At 42.7% G+C, this 16,532-nt stretch overlaps 2 protein-coding genes across 3 annotated transcripts in view; one reads left to right on the top strand and one right to left on the bottom strand.

The window, feature by feature from the left end:
* Positions 1 to 980: 980 nt before the first annotated feature.
* On the bottom strand, positions 981 to 5,462 carry ghsra (growth hormone secretagogue receptor a). Its single transcript, XM_046413943.1, has 2 exons — positions 3,606 to 5,462; positions 981 to 3,341 (listed from the first exon to the last, which is right to left on the bottom strand). Exons 1-2 carry the CDS (start codon positions 4,444 to 4,446, stop codon positions 3,028 to 3,030), a joined length of 1,155 nt encoding a protein of 384 aa, XP_046269899.1. The 5' UTR covers positions 4,447 to 5,462; the 3' UTR covers positions 981 to 3,027.
* Positions 5,463 to 6,729: 1,267 nt separating this feature from the next.
* The window catches only part of pld1a (phospholipase D1a), a 33,537-nt gene continuing 23,734 nt past the window's right edge, over positions 6,730 to 16,532 (top strand). Inside the window, exon 1 of one of the 2 annotated variants that reach the window (XM_046412885.1) lies at positions 6,730 to 6,753. The gene's annotated coding sequence lies outside the window, so the exon portion shown is untranslated. Of the gene's footprint in view, positions 6,754 to 7,943; positions 8,147 to 16,532 lie in introns of those variants that run through there. The other variant, XM_046412884.1, reaches the window with a different exon arrangement.

Below are 16,532 nucleotides of genomic sequence, written 5' to 3'. Positions count from 1 at the left end.
CCAGCCTCCTCCTCTTTGTCAGAAGCTAATTTATTCACTCGACTGCACAGCCCACATCTAAATAAGCCACCATGATGTCTGACTCACTGATTGAACCCCCCCTTCTTTCACCTTTTGTTTTATTGTCTGTTTAATTGCACTTTTTTTTTTTGAACATGGAGCTTTTTTGTCCTGGTACCTGTTGTTTTACACCTCTTCTTCTCCTCACCTTTCATCCACCCACTTACCATCTTCTATGTGAAACCAACCCAGCTTTTATTGATTGAATTCACTTGAGATTTCATAATCTTTTCTGTGTTCTCGACTGAGCCCGCACATACTTTTATTTCACAAACCTCTGTTGAACATTTTGTATATTTTGCAGACAAAACGCTCTTAAGTGTTTTGATCAGGCATCTCAGGTTACCTCGGAGGTGATGAGGGCTGGTTTGGTGTAGAACAGGTATCTCAGGGCAGAGCCTGTTGTCTTTGAAGCTGTCTTAGGTGTTAGACCGCTGCTGTGCCTTGTGGCCACAAAAGTACAATGCCAGCTGAGATGACAGAGAATAGACTGCTGTTTTAAGATTATGATCTGCTGACTGGTGTTGGATCCCACTGAGGTTATTATATAATGGAGTGTTGTAAGGTCACATGGGGAAAAGATCACAGTCCCTGTTGAGGTGTGGTTTGTGTCTCCCAGTCCACCCTCAGCAGCAAAGATTTCATTTTACTGACTGGCAGTGATGAAGGAGGTAATTAGATCCTTTGCTTATGTAAAAGTACAAATACCACACGGTAGGAATACTCTGTTACAAGTAAAACTTGAGCATTGAAAATATTACTTAAGTAAAAGTACATTATACTTAAAAGTAATCAGTGCAGAAAAGGACTTGATTGTCAAGTGTGTGTGAGTCTGCACTGAAAATACCTAATGTTTATAAAAGAAAAGCAGAGTTTTTTCTTTTACAAGACTTTATCATCAACAGACACATTAAGCAGCAGAGGATATTCACAGACATTTTCCAAAAAAAAAAAAAAGAAAAGAAAATATGAATCAAATGTTACTCTTTTAATTAGCAGAAATCCTGTAGATCAATAAACAGTATGTCATGACATCAGTATGTACAGTCAGACACATTCATTTAACAGAGGTACATTCCTCAGAGCCAGGAGGCCTTGTGAAATCCAGTGCAGGTAAGTGGAGGCTGCTGCGGTGATTTGGACTGCTGAAACCATCTGAGAGTACAGAACTGAGTGTGTAGCGTTACAAAGCACATATTTACAATTTAAAGCAAGCAGAACATCATCATTTATAGACAATTCACTGATCCTCTTTGTCCAAAAGGGTGCACGATACGCTTTACAAAATGAAATCACTTTTATTTTTCCTCGTGTTTCGTTGTCATATTTCAAAACCTTTCTTATAATAGTGTGACGTTTTGTTAAGGTTGGCTCCTTTGGCACATTAGGATGTTTCATTTCAAACAACATCACACGCTACAGAGTCACCCATGAAAACATTTTCCAAACGGGCACCCATGCAATCTCACCATCTTTGTTTGAGATTGTGTCAAACTTTTCAGGGAGTCAGGAACAACTTGAGCCAAAGATGAGTGTGAACCCACAGGGCAGCTTATATTTCCAGGTTGACTGCTCTTGAACAGCTTTATGAAAGGTAAAAAAATAAATAAATAAAATGAAAAGTTACTCAACCTTCTCCAAACTGTTTTCATTACTTACCAAAATTGAGCATAGCAAATCTTGTCAAATCAGACAAATGACAGGATCCACAGGTAAGCATATTCTGTAATTAACAAAAAAGATCATGTGCTGTGTGTTGCATGAAGATAACGGGCATCAAAACACCTGAGATGATAACGTCTCAGTGGTGCACAGTTCATCAGATGCAGAAAGCTCAGGCATTTATGGCCAGTGACATTTTGATTTTTACAGTAACATCAATCAGCTGTCTTTGCACCAAACTTATTCCTTTTCAATGTACTACACGAGTGAAACTTAAACACTGGCGGTGGCTTCTTAAACCCTGTCCATGGAGTTTTGGTTTTCAGACGTTTTATTTCAAGAAGCAAGAGCCTGCAACTTCAATAACGTTGATCAACGAACAACAATGAAGTATAATTACATATTTTAGACACATAGTGATAAATACATGTTTGCATTCTGTTCTCCCACAGCCCCTAAAAATCAACTTCATTTGTTGCTCCCTTATACCAAACTCCAGCCTTGATGTTGAAACCCAGCAGATGGCTGCGCTCTTCATTTCAGGGACTGCACCCCCAACCACGGTGGCCCTTCTTGGCAGCATCGACACAGCTTGGACTTGAATTTCCAAGATGAAGGGCATTCATTCAGTATGTTGTAAAATTTATAACAGTAACGCAGTAACATAGTACTGTGGCATACTCACACTCTCACCCACATATTCCATAAATCATATCTAAAACCATGGCACACAAAACACACATTCATGCTCTCTCTCTCTCACACACACACACACTCACACACACACTGCACACTCTGCCCCTCTCTGAAGGAGTACAGAGAAGTGCTACAAGTTCTACAGTGCTTTCTTTGTCATCCAGAATATGAATTCAATATAAGGCAATTGTAGATGTCTAACATATCTCTATATGTGTGCGTGTAGACCGGCTCTGCGCGCCCCTGTTGTACGTTATTCACATTTGGATCAATGAAAGCACTTCAGGCTAGTGCGTAATGTTCACTCCACCAGTCGTGCTTCCCAGGTGCTGCTGAGTGTGTTCTATGAGCGGTGGATAGCACTTGCTGAAATGATCCAACAATAAAATGAATCTGCTGGAGAAAAATCGAAGTGCTATTGAAGCATGCTGACGAAGTAAATTGAGGCTTGTAGCTTTTTTGGCACGCTGTTTTCTCATTCTCTGATTCTTTTAGTCCCACTCGAGTACTCACAACGCATGTACAGTGCAGTTAATTTACCATAAGGCTTTAATGTCAGCGTGTTCGCCTTACGCCTAACCGTGTTTCATTTGTCCAACAGTTGTACGTTCAGTAGCTGACTGTGGATTCCGTCCAACCGTTCGAGCCGTCTCCCTTCACGGTGCTGGCTGTGCGTCCTCTTGGCGGCTGGCTGTCGGTCAGGCCGAAGAGACGCGCCGCTGCGCCCCGGTATTTCCAGGACATGGTGTTATAGAGGATGGGGTTGATGGCTGCACTCAGGTAGAAGAGAACCACGGACACCAAACTGCAGTATTCGGACAACACAGACAGCAACGGGGAAGGTGCGTCCAGAGAGCGGAACTGCAGGTAGCGACCCACGTGGAACGGCAACCAGCACAGGACAAAGGCCAGCACCACCACCACTGGAGGAGGAGAGGGAAGATGAGCAGGTGAGGTAAAAGGAGATGAAAAAAAGGGTGGAGTAGTAAGTGGATACAGAAGGAGTCACGGATGAAGGAAAAGGACGGAATTAATTAAAACATCTACTGGATTTGGATGTAAACGTCTTCTTCTTTCATTTATACCGTAGGCCAAAGTTAAAACCCAGACTTTGGTTTACTCGGTGATTTATGTATATGTTGACAAATCTGAACCATATCAAGTGTGTGCGTAATCTCCAAACTTACCCAACATCTTGATGGTCTGTCTGTTGCTTTTGTCTCGGTGAGCCACTCGAGAGTTTATGGTTGTCTCTCTATGTCTCTGCCACAGCCGACGCCCTATTAGGCTGTAGAGCACTGTGAGACAGAACACCGGCATGAAGAAGAAAACAGAGCTCAACCACACCATGGCCCCCATCAGGCCCGATTCCACTGCATAATGGGTCATCTTACACTCCCGGGTGTCCCCGGCCTCCGAAGAGAATCCAGTCTCATTCACTCCCGAACTGAGATTTGTCGGCTCCGTGCTGTCTCGCTCCACTCCCACCATGACAAACACAGGTCCGGCACTCAAAAGAGAGACTGTCCAGAGCAGAAGTATGAGGGCACGCACCCGCCTTTTAGTAACCAACGCCTTGGCACGCAGCGGGAAACAAATCGCCAGGTAGCGCTCCACTGACAGCGCCGTGATGTTCAGGATGGTGGAGTAGGTGCAAGACTCTGACACGAATTGAAAGAGCTTACAAAGCGCGTCTCCAAACTGCCAGGGCCTGTACCTCCACATACGGTAGAGATCCAGTGGCATACAGAGGAAGATGAGAAGGTCTGATACGGCCATGCTACACAAGTACAGGTTGGTTGTGGTGCGCATGTCCCGGTACTTACTGACCACCAAAATTGTCATGACATTCCCGGCCACCCCGACCAGAAACAACAGCGTGCAGGCGACTGTGATGATTGTGAGGAGAGGGATTGAGTAGTAATTGAGAGGAGGTAGGCCAAAGTCAGTGTTCCCTGTGGTGTTGTGGGTCTCATCCCAGGAGCAGTTATGGGAGAGGCACTCCGACAGATTGGGCCAAGACGGCATGCTGTCGCCGCGCGGTTATTCACGGGGCCGTGCCTGGCCCTGATTACTAAAGGCACACCGGGTCTCGGATTCCTCAAACCCCCTGGCGCTACCCTTTTCTCCCATCATCAGTGTTAGGGGTTTCGGAAGTGATGGCAAAGGTTGGCAGCCGTGCGTAAAACCAAGATCCTTGCGCGCGTTGTAACCCTTGGGCACAGTGAACCTGAAACAAGTGACAACTCTGAGCGGACAAGGAACGTCTGAGACCCTCCAGGGAACCTGGTCCTCCCCAGAGCCTAACACAAACATGGAGGTATTTTTTGGTCAGTAGGAATTATCCGCTTCATCTACAACGCGCATTCTGGAGTGGTGCAACAGTAGTTGATGCTGAAGGTCCTTGTTCAACAGAACAAGTAGGCGTGTTAGTAATAAAACGAATTACATGCTCGATATGTACGAACTACACATCGCCAGGCGAAATTCATGAGGTGGAATATTCCGATCAGAACAGATGCAGCAGAAAAAAAACGCGGCACAAACATAAACAAAAAAATTTTTTTTAAAAAAATCTAACTTAGAGACAAGTTATCTCCCGCATCTTTTCTGTTTGTGAGCGCCACCAGCAGCTGAATGCTCTGGAGAAAATGAAACATGAGATCCTTCACGCGCCAAAGAGTCCCAGTGAGTTCCCATCACCTTCCCTGCCTTTGTGCGTCAGACAAAAACAAAACAGTGGATCTGTAGACGAGGTGCACCAGGCAGCATGTGATGGTGAGTCAGAGGCTGGGTCCTAATGATGCGACAGCAACGGCGCACATCTGTCCCTGGAAGAGCACCAGAGCTCAAACTCAGCCAAACACAAATGGACAAACAACAACCACAGTGAAAACTAATACTGTTTGACGGAACGGAAACAGTTTTATAAAAGTCACAAGCACCACGAAGAACCGACGCATTTTCAAAATAATCATGCAAATAGGACTTCAACGGATGTGAGCTGAATAAAGTAGCTGAGACTGACAAAGAAAACCTGTCGGACTTTTACCAATCTGCTCCTCTAGGTACGTTGCATATCCATTATGTGGATGCCGACTCCCAGTGCGCAAAACCTCATACACAGGTGAAGTGGTGCTGCTCAGGGAAAGTGGTGTGTGTGTGGGGGGGGGGGGGGTCCACGGTGAGCCCAGTGCTGCAACGACACCTACAGGTGCTTTTAGGGCAGTATTTCAGAGAGCACAGACATGAGAAAGAATCCAAATGGGAGTCTGTCCTTGAGACAGAGTCAAAATAACCAGAAATTCAAAGAGAATTTCAGCAGCAGACATCAGCATTCAAGTAAAGATCTTTGCCTTTTTTTTCGTTAAAAATGGTCTGCAAATTGATGTTTTTAAAGAGCTATTTTGGGCTAAGGTTTGGAAATGCAGTTTTAGTCAAGTGGGATATCAAATCATCATCATCATTGTGCTTAAGAACTCAGACGTGCACTTTGCCCAGATGGAATCACATAATTTCACTGTCACAAAGAATCAAATTGCTCAGATTTAATAGGAGCTAAAGCTCCAATTTGTCCCCTGCAGAATTAGAATTTATGATGTGACTTTTCTCTATTTTGATCTGACTTAGCTACAGCTGAATTGCTGAGATATTTGAGCATCAAAACTGGTTTAATTGGTTTTAACACGGGGAAACAGACAAAAGTGGGGCAAATTAGCCTGGGCCAAGGCAATCTCACCAGTTAGCCTTAACTAGCCAGAGTGCAGTGAATTTACTTTTATTTTTACACAACTTAATTTTTTTTCCACCAACAATACACATTTCTATGACTTAATGTTGTTTATATGCATGGTCTTAACTGCATTCTGAGTGGCTATATACTGCTAGAATAGTGTATTAGCAGGGAGGAACACATTATCATCACTGGTTGAACTGGAAAAAATGCTTCTGTTAGCTTTGACAGAATCATACTGTGGAAGTCTGACAAATATTGTAGCTTGTTTTCTTACTGACTTAATGACAGCTCGCTGAAGTCACCACCTGTGAAACAAATGGCTGATTTCAATATGAATCTGGAGCTCATCATAATTTGCAATATGTTTCTACTTTTATTGCACCGATGTGCCGCAGATATTGTTATCTCTCTGCCCTTTGCGCTGTGTTTACTAGTCAATAGCATTATGTTTATGACCACTAAATCATGATGTGACTGAGGAAGAGAGAGAGAGAGAGAGACAGAGAGAGAGAGAGAGAGCTTATTGGTGAAAAGAAGACAAGCAGGACACTCGTCAGAACAGCTCAGTCTTTTTCTTTGAGACCTTTTCGTCCCATCTGGTATGTATCTGTCTGTGGTCATGTGATGGGTGATGGGTTGTGTTGATTTTCAGGAAAAACCTTAAGCGGTGAACGCTCGTACTGGATAATCTAACTACATTTCAGTTGTCTCGTGGTCATAACGACTGTGAGAACAACAACAAGCTCAAATCACTACTGACAATATGCCAAAATTGGACTGTCTCTGAGACACCTGGTCGGTAATAACATCGACACTGGTTATCCTCACTAAAATGTGGCAGAAGAGTTGTTTTTTCTGCTTGGTCTTTTTATGGCTGTGATGTGTCATGTCAGTGAAGCAGAGCTCTCCCATAGTCTCCCGCCGCCTCGTCTCGGTGTTTGATGCTCTTGTAATTTTACTGCTGTATATTCTAAGCATGCAACATATTTACCATTTCACTGTCACTTTCTCCATGGTTCACTCGCATGCTCTGGAGTGTGTCTGATAAACATGGTAAAGTGTGAAGTGTTTGGGATATCATTTTGACTGACCTATGTCTTCAGGGTGTGGTAGTAAAGTACAGGGTAAAGTCCTTTTCCTATGGACACACACACACACACACAACCACGCAATTGACAGCCTCTGAATGTGGAGCAGTTCATCCCTTTACCCACTAGATGGCGCAAGAGATCTCTTTTGATTCGGGTCTTGAACCTGTGTTAAGAGTGTGCGTGCTTGTGTGCGGCTCCTTATCTAGTGATTCTTTCCAGTACAGCTGTGACATGAGGGCACATTTCATTACAGAGCTCTTTCAGCGAGAACACACACACACATACACCCACACGCACACACACACAGGCCACACACAGGATCTGTTTAGATGGACACACAATTAAATCATATTCTTCCTGTTATTGTTTTTTTTATTATTATTTTTCATATATTTACCACTTATGCTTGAAACTTAAATTGTTTTTGCGTGTTAAAGCAAATAAATAAAGACTCAACACACAAGCAAAGCCACGCGCAGCCAGACGCGCTCATTAACGCACAGACGTGGACGCAGTGATGAGATAATAGGCAGGACCAGTGTCGGTATTTTGTGCACAGAAGACTCCTCCCACTTCAGCAAATATCCACAACTTTTCTCGTTTTTATCCAATGAGAAAAGTCCGTGGGAGGGACCGCGTGTCTGTGATTGGTCTTAGAGTTACAGAGACCCGTCCCTTCCTGAGGAGTTGGAGTTGGAGGAGTTCAGTGTTAGTTTTTCTCCTCCACACTTATTGAGTTACAGAGCAAGAGGGGGAGCAGGACTCGCCGAGGGTCTGCTGCTGCTGCTTCACGCTTCTTTGCGCGGTGTGTGTGTGTGTCAAAGCGTTGCCGTTCATTTGGTGAAGCCGAGTGGGTCGATCATTTACCAACATGTGGGCTGCACGTCCACAAAAAGAGCAGGTTGGTAATGTCTCCCTGTCCCTCTCTATATGTCTTCTCTGTTCTATTTGCGTCCATGGGCTTGGGGGTGGCGGTGGATGCGTGTCTCTGTGACCCTCCTTGGCTTTGGCTGTCAGTGGGATCACGGAGAAGAATGTACAGTATTTCTGTGTGCCATTATATTTACTGCTTACAGAGGAAGGGAGCTCAGTGCACTTGTTGTTGTCTTTAACAACATGACAAGTCGTAGCTGCGTATTTGTGGGAAGTGTTTTCTTGACTGGGTGGGTGTGAAGCTGAGTTTTTTTGGTCTTTCAGGTGAGAGTGTTCACTGTGCACAATGAGTTACTGCAGCAAGTCGTGCGTTACTTGTTGTGTAAGGCCACTCAGGTGTGTGTCTGTGTGTGTGTGTGTCTGTGTGTGTGTGCCGGCTTGCTGCCCCCCCTTCTTACACCCTGTTGTGAAAGTTAGTTGCTGCAGCTGGAATGTCATAGGGGGACTGGAGATCTTTTGCTTTTCTTTCTCAGCTGTTCGCTCTTACCAACTCCCCCCCCTCCTCCTCACTGTTCTCCACTCTTCTTCTTCTGTTTTCTTTGCAACTGATATACATGACACTGACCTTTGGCATTCAGTCGTCTTCATTTTGCTACAGGCTGTTACAGAAGCATGAACTTAGTGCTGTTGTGGCTACAGCACACAAAGGAAACTTTATTACTAATATTCAGACCTGTTGCTTGAAGCGAGTGCATGTGTTTAACCGTATCGATCCGTTCCATGTGGTGCTACCCTGCAGTTTGTGAAATGCATCAATCATTAATCTGGGCAGTGGGAGAAGCTGGATGAATTTTAGACCAAAACCACCTACCGTTCTGTAGTTGCAGACATGATGTTATGTAAGAAGAGTTTTACCTCACTGCAGTGTTCTTATTCTTCCTGTTCTCCTCCAGCGGGATTGGAAGGATTTCACATATTTTTAGTGTGGCAGGCCAATCACTACTTATTTATTCCAGATGTGGGCTACATTCTCATATGGTGAACCCCCATTCAAAAGCCACACATTTTTCCATGGTTTCCAACCATAGTCTCAAAAACAGTAATTTGTGCATAACTGAGGCATTATCTTTTAGGATTGTACTGCACTCGTTGTTTCTGCAGCTTTCATGATCAGTCTGCATCACAACACTGTTCATAGCTAAAGCTGGAAGTGTTTTAGGCCACCAAGTCCTTTCTCGATGCTTCTCAGTGATACTGACATCAGGTCTAACTGCTGCAGACAGTGCTGTTTTACTGCTGAAGACAAGTGGCAAGGGTCTAAACGGAAAGAGAAGTGGTTTACTTACATCTGCCATTTGGTGTTCGGACCATCATTAGCACCTCTGGTTGTCCTCTATATCTTTATCAGTCTATTTTTGGCCTGTATACAAGCCTGATTCATGTCCTGTGCGATGACACTTCAGATATTGAGGTCTAGGACAACCAAGTGACAGTTTTTGTTTTGTCATCTTATCTCTTACTTGGCTTTGTTTGGCTTACACTTTTCTTTGCTTCCTCTTCTTTCTTCCCTGTCTCAAGTGTCTTCTGGCAGTTGCCAGGCTGTTGTTGTGAATGAGAAATAGTTCTTAATGTATTGCCTGCTAAAATAAAGGTCAAGTAAGCCCTGCAGATAGCTTGGAGAGGTTCTGAAAAATCTGCTTGCTTGGAATTTTGTTTGTGGCTTTTACATGGTTGTAAAAAAATATACACAAATTAAATTAATCTTTTTCTAGAATACGTTTTACTGTGGATAATCCACAGGACACACGGGCAATTATTTGCATATGGACTATATTATAAAGTTAGTTAAATGTGAGTTAAAAAGTAGCTCCATTGAAACCTCTTCACAGACTGGTCTGGTGATTAGCTTGTATATTGTTAAGAAAGACACGTTGCTGCTGAATTTGCTGTGTTTTCTGTTCAGCTCCGTTGTGTTTGGATGGTGGCAGAAATGTGATGAACAGGTATCTCTACACCTGGGCAAATGAAATGGCTGGATAGCACTGGAGACGGTAATTTGGATCAACAAACAAACTCTTTCAGTGAACAGCGCGAGTGTCCTTTATACTTTCGGTCCTGCTGCTGTAATCATTGCGAGTGTGGAGACACTTTAGTGGTACGCACATAAGTTACATTTTGGTAATTTCCAGGCTCTGACTTGGCTGTATGGGTCGGGCTGAGTCAGGCTTGGCTGAAAGAGAAAGAGAGAGAGCGGTTCCATTGCTCCTTCAGTACAATGATGCCTTGTGTTATCCGCCAGCAGAACGCCACTCTGGCGATGATGACGATTGCTCCCTCTCTTTTTCTGGCATCTACTGTATGTCTTGCTTTCTCTGTCTCTCTGACCATCCCTATTCCCCCCTGTCCATGGTGTGAAGGATTAGATAATAGGCAGCTTTAGTGTGGGCTGAGAAAGAGAGGTGTCACAGACCTCTCTTGTTGCTTCTCTATCCGTTCCTCCCTCCATCTTCTCTCTCTCTCGCTCTCTCTATGTGCCATCTGCGCCATGAGGAGCTTGGCACCACGCGATCTGCAAATGCCAGCTAGGTTTATTTTATCTTTACTGTCTGTATTTATGTGTGAATTTGTGTGTGTTTGCATGTGTGCATCTGTGAGTATGACTGGTAGTCTGTTACGCAAAGATGATATTTGCATGTATGTATGCTACCATTTAAAATGATTTAAGTCTTCCACAGTTTACCTCAGTACTTTGTAAATACCAAATGTGTTATCACACATCCAGGAATAGATGATGCATCTTACAAGTTATCTATTTTTCCTAACACTTCAGACAGTCAGATCAGTCACAGCACCTCTTCTGATATTCACAAAAATGTTCAGTCCATCTCCAGTGTTCTCTTCAATAATTAGACACTTTTCAAACACAAGGAGGGAGTGTCGGTAGTCAGACATACAGACTTCAGATACTTTATGGACAAAAGTATTGGGACACTCCTCTTCATTATTGAACTCGGGTGTGGCATGGGGCTATTGTTCAGGGGTTGGACTTGGCCTCTTACGTCCAGTGAAAGGAAAACTTAATGTTTAAGCATACCAAGACATTTTGGACAATGCTATGCTTTCAACTTATTGGCAACAGTTTGGTGAAGGCCCTTTTCTATTCCTGCATGACTGTGCCCCAGTGCACAAAGCAAAGTCCATAAAGACATGGTTGGATGAGTTTGTTGTGGAAGAACTTGACTGGCCCAAACAGGGTCCTGACCTCAACCCCATCCAACATCTTTGGGATGACCTGGAATGGAGATTGTGAGCCAGGCCTTTTGGTCCAGCTCCAGTGTCTGACCTCACAAATGCTCTGCTGCATGAATGGGCAAAAAGTCCCACAGAAACACTCCAGAATCTTGTGGAAAGCCTTCACAGAAGTGTGGAAGCTGCTATAGCTGCAAAGCTGTCTGTGTGTTTAGAATGTGATGCCATTAAAGTCCCTGTTGGTGTAAAGGTGAAGTGTCCCAATACTTTTGTTGTAGTCTGCATTTTTCCATGAGAGAAAAGAAGGCATTATGACAAATCTGACAAATGAGACAGCTCTAATCATTTAGCTAAGGAGGATCACTGATAAAGAAGTCTGGCTCAGAGGTGATGAAGAGCGTTTCTGACAGTGTAAAAACAACGGAGGTCACACTTCTGAAATTAAAAAAGGAAGTTCTTTTTTTAACTGTTACAGCGATGTGTAGTGATGTTGCACTACTTTGCATCACAACACAGACCAAACTTTTTAAGTGTCTGGCAAAAATTTCCGAAGTTAAATTATTTTAATATTTTTAACTTTATATTTCACAGCATCAAAATCAAAACACCAATCACCCAGCCTTACGAATATTTTGGCTGTATAACATCTGTTGGATTGCTCCCTATGTGAGAACTGTACTTTGACCATGGGGAATAAGAAAAATAAAATGTTAGTCCCTAATGTGTAAAGGAATAGATTTTCTGCCAGTTCTTGGGTGAGGAATGACATACAAAGAACGAGAGTGGAACGGTGGAGTTGGAGGTGGAGGTGTGATGTCTGAATTCCCCTTAAACAAGAAAATAATCTCTATGCTTTGTCCACCTTAGACCGCCTCTACCACGCAGCAGCGGAAAATCATTTTCTTTAGCATACTGGAAATATAAACATTCTCAGCCCAACTCTGGGTGAGCATGATGCAACTCTTTCCTCGTTGAAAGCATTGAGGATTTGGTTTGGGTCTCATGCAGTGAGTGCAACTCGACTCCCAGAGTAGCAACAGTATGTCAAGTTCCCACTTTGCAGGCTAAATTAGACTACTCCCATATCATTTATGTATGAAAGGGTCTTTGGTGTAATTGTTAATGAACATTTTCTGTTTCAAGCAATCAGAAAATCCTCCTCATGTTGCCCATGAGATGCTAAACCCCTCAAAGCCCCTGTGTGTCTGGTAGTAAGAGCTCAATCAGGGAAAGAAAGAAGACTACAGTATGTGTGATCATTTAACATGTAGACCAGTGGCAGCGTTTTCCCACACGGATCACAAGTATTTGGCTCTAAATCAGATTTTTGGCTACAAGACACACAACTTCCTGCCTAAAGTTAACTTTGGACAACAGCAGCGAAGGAAGTGATATGTAATACAGATTGTTTTTCTGGTCTGTGAGTACATATGGCCAGGATGACCTTGTCTTACCCCAGCACTGCTAGAGTAACAGGACTACAACAATGTTCTGCTGCGAAAACACGAACTAGAGTACATCTCATGTTCTTTTCTTTTGAAACCTCAGAGGGAAATGTTGTATAATAAGTCTCAGGAGCAAAGGTAGAGCCTGTATGCAGAAGCCTGCCAATGTGGGGCACGCATTCAACAAAAACAAACTCACCCTGTTCTGTTCGTTTTTTCCTCCAGCTGTCTCAGAGTGACTGGAACGGGTGTAAAAGGATAAGAGAGATAAATGAATCATCTGTATGCTGGACACAGTATTGATTATGGATTAACCCGGCGTAACCTACTGTTATTTATTGAACTTTCTGTGCCACTTTTTAATAAGCCCATTTGTAAGTGGTAACTAATTATTTTATTAATAAAAACAGTAACTAATTCTTTATAGATATGGTTAGTGAGTCATTAATTGTCAAACCTTGCTAATAAATTGTCAAGTCACTGCAGTTATAACTATATTTTCTAACAGGCCAACATTAAAAGTTACTAAGTCATCTGTAACTAAAAATGCTAAAAAACTAACAATAAACATTTTTGTAGTAATAAAACGAGGCCTAAGTTGTGAACGTTAGAGGACTGGTTTGACACCTTGGGAAGTATTTTATTTTCTGGTGGAAAGTTAGATGAGAAAATTATCACTCCCATGTCTGTTTGTAAATATGAAGCTACAGCCAGAAGTCAGTTAGCTTAGCTTAGCACAAAGGCTGAAGACAGGAGGAAAAGCTAGTTTGACTCTGTTTTTGTTTGTTGAATCTGTACAAAAAACCTACATGGAAAAGCTATGCTAATATAATATGCTAATAACCTCGAACATATAGCTTGATGTTTAGCGTACTGACATAAAAGTGGTATTAATATTATATATCTCCCAGCCACAAAGCAAATAAGAATATTTCCAATGCTTTTCTTGAGTCTAAGCTAATCAGTTGACAGATACGAGAGTTCTTCAGAGGTTAAACTGTCCATTTGTTTACAGTTCATTTGACGAAGCTAAAGACAAAGCAAGCGGCAGTAATAATTAGACAGGGAGATATTGCACAACCTGGCAACTTTTCAACTCAAAATTAGTTCACCTTAATGGCTTATAAAGTGGAACCAAAGGCACCAAAGTTCCCAAGGTAGACATACTTCCAACCCAAATTTGAATTAAATATCACATCTTCAGCATTGAATTTGGTCTTGCTAGAATTTTTAAAGGTTGCTTCCTGCATGAAAAGTGTTGTAATATGTATTTAATGGCTCTCTGGAACAGGATGAGAGACAAAATTTCCCATGTGTTACATGTTGGAAAGACTAATGAGTGCCCACTTTGCTTTTATGATGATGTTTTTATGATGATGTCTTCCCTCTGTCTCTATCTCTCCGCCACACTCTGCCGAACCTCCGCAGTTCTTCTCCCACTCAGTGTTCTTTCCGTTCGTCGTCTTTGATTTCACAATGCGTCGATTCCAACTAATTGACATTTAAGGGGGATGCTAGCAAATGAAAGAAAAGGCGGACGGTCTTAGCTGTTTGATATTTATGTACAAGTAGCTCACAAGCTGTTAAAACTGTCGCCATGACAACAGGACAGGAAGCAGGAAGTACGCCGTGTTCTACTGGAATGGAGATAAAGCCTGCAAACTCTTAATTCCACTGCATTGTCGTCTTGTCTCTCTGTTTGGACACAGATACCATGACCAGTGCTTTTGTATGTGTGTACGTTTGACTGTTTGAGTCTACACGTATGCACACATTCAAACCACAGTCAACTTTCCAGTTCCCTCTTCAGTTAACTTCTGTGTGGGCCAAGCTGACTAAGTGGGGTTGGTTATTCTTGGAGCAGGGAGATAACTGCACTGTCAAAAATACTTCCTCTGGAATCTAAGATTGCATGCACTCTGCATAAAAGCTCAGCCAGTAAAACTGATGCATTCCTTTACGTTTACTTATACTAAAATAATATAATTTATTTAATGATTTCAATGAAAGACTAACGTTTTCTTGGACATCTTGATGTACGTTTTGCTTTCTCTTTGTTCTAGGAACCAATATTAATGCAATCCATAAAAATGCATTAACAAATGCATACTGATAGCTTTATGTAACTTTGATGTAATAACATTCTCTGATCCATTCACTTGTTTGTTTCTTCATCAGCATCAAAACAAAAGACTGCACTTCCATCTATGACAGCAAATGTGCTAAAATTGGCTGCCATCCTGAAAATGTCAGGTGAAGTGAGATGGTGGGAAAGTATCAGCTGTAGGCAGTTTGGATCAGGTTGCGTAAAAATTGTGTTCCAAGTCACGTTTAAATTGTCTGTTGGGCTGGATTTGGGCCAGAATTCGCATATTTGAATATGTGGACTCTATGCTGTATATATATTTTGTAGATAGACTAATGTTAATGATGATGGTAAAGTGTGACCAAGCAAAGGGAACTATTTAGAGCCAAGCCTGACTCAGCAGTGGACAAGCACACTCTGCTTTGGAATGTGAAAACACCAGTTTTTATAAATAGTCTTGAAAAACTTCTCTTTGCAGTGTGTTGAAGATGGTGGAGAAATATTCATTCATTCATTTTCTATACTGCTTATCCGTCCGGGTCGCGGGGTTGGGGGTGCTATGGGCATGACTGACTATGGGCATGAGGTAGGGTACACCCTGGACTGGTCGCCAGCCTAGCCAATTGCAGGGCTGACACACAAAGACAAACAACCACACACTCTCACACTCACCAAGCAGCAATGTAGAGTGCGTGTCTTTGGGATATTTTGGGAGGAAGCCGGAGTACCCGGAGAAAGCCCGCACAGGGAGAACATGCAGACTCCACACAGAAAGGCCCAGACCGGGATTCGAACCCGGAACCCTCTTGTTGTGACGCGACAATGCTAACCACTGCCACCACTGTGCCAAAAAAAAAAAGATTTGATGAATGGAGAGGCTAAACGGCTTCACAGGGACGACAGGAAGCGCACACACATGCAGACATTGTAGGCAACTGGTGACTGCCGGTGACTCTTCTGACTGTGTGAGCGTGTTGGATCTTGTTCAGCGGGGTGCGAATGTTTACTGTCAAGCTGTTTTCTGTTGGCGTATGCGTCCATGCGTTATTTACTTGTCACAAACATTTTTAGCTCCAAACAGAAGAATTTAGCACTTTGCAGGCAAAAATAAATTCTTTGTACCTGTCTCTCTCTCTCTTGAGGTGTATTTTGTAGGCAGGGTATTATAGGTTCAGATGTTAAATTTAGCTCTTATAGGCTGCTTATGTCAGGGAATAAATCTACAGTGATGAAATGAACTGAAAGTTGCACCTTGGTCAGAGGGTGTGAATCTTTTTACCTCCGCTGACTGTTAAGAGTCAGCTGACTTTGTTTTCTCTGTGAGTGTGTGTTGTTCCTGCCCCAACTTGCCTCACAGAAAGTTATAGAAATCTGATGAATCACCAAAACCTCATCCTTTGGTGTTGCTACTCCCTGTTTAACTAAAGGAACAAGACAATTCTTCTTAAAATTCTTCTTCTTCTCTTTTTGTACATTTTTGCGTCATCTTTATGACTGATTCCGGTCTGTCAGATGTCTTTAATGAACTTTTGCTCACCCTTTTACATTAGTTTGAACTTTTAGATCGAGATCGGTCTTGAAGTCCTTAGTCAGCTTTTCAGATATTTAACATCCTCTTACTTCCATCTCCAAAC

Source organism: Scatophagus argus, chromosome 15 (assembly GCF_020382885.2).
Source record: "Scatophagus argus isolate fScaArg1 chromosome 15, fScaArg1.pri, whole genome shotgun sequence".
NCBI classification, from domain to species: Eukaryota; Metazoa; Chordata; class Actinopteri; family Scatophagidae; genus Scatophagus; species Scatophagus argus.
This window is presented reverse-complemented; position numbering and strand designations above follow the sequence as displayed.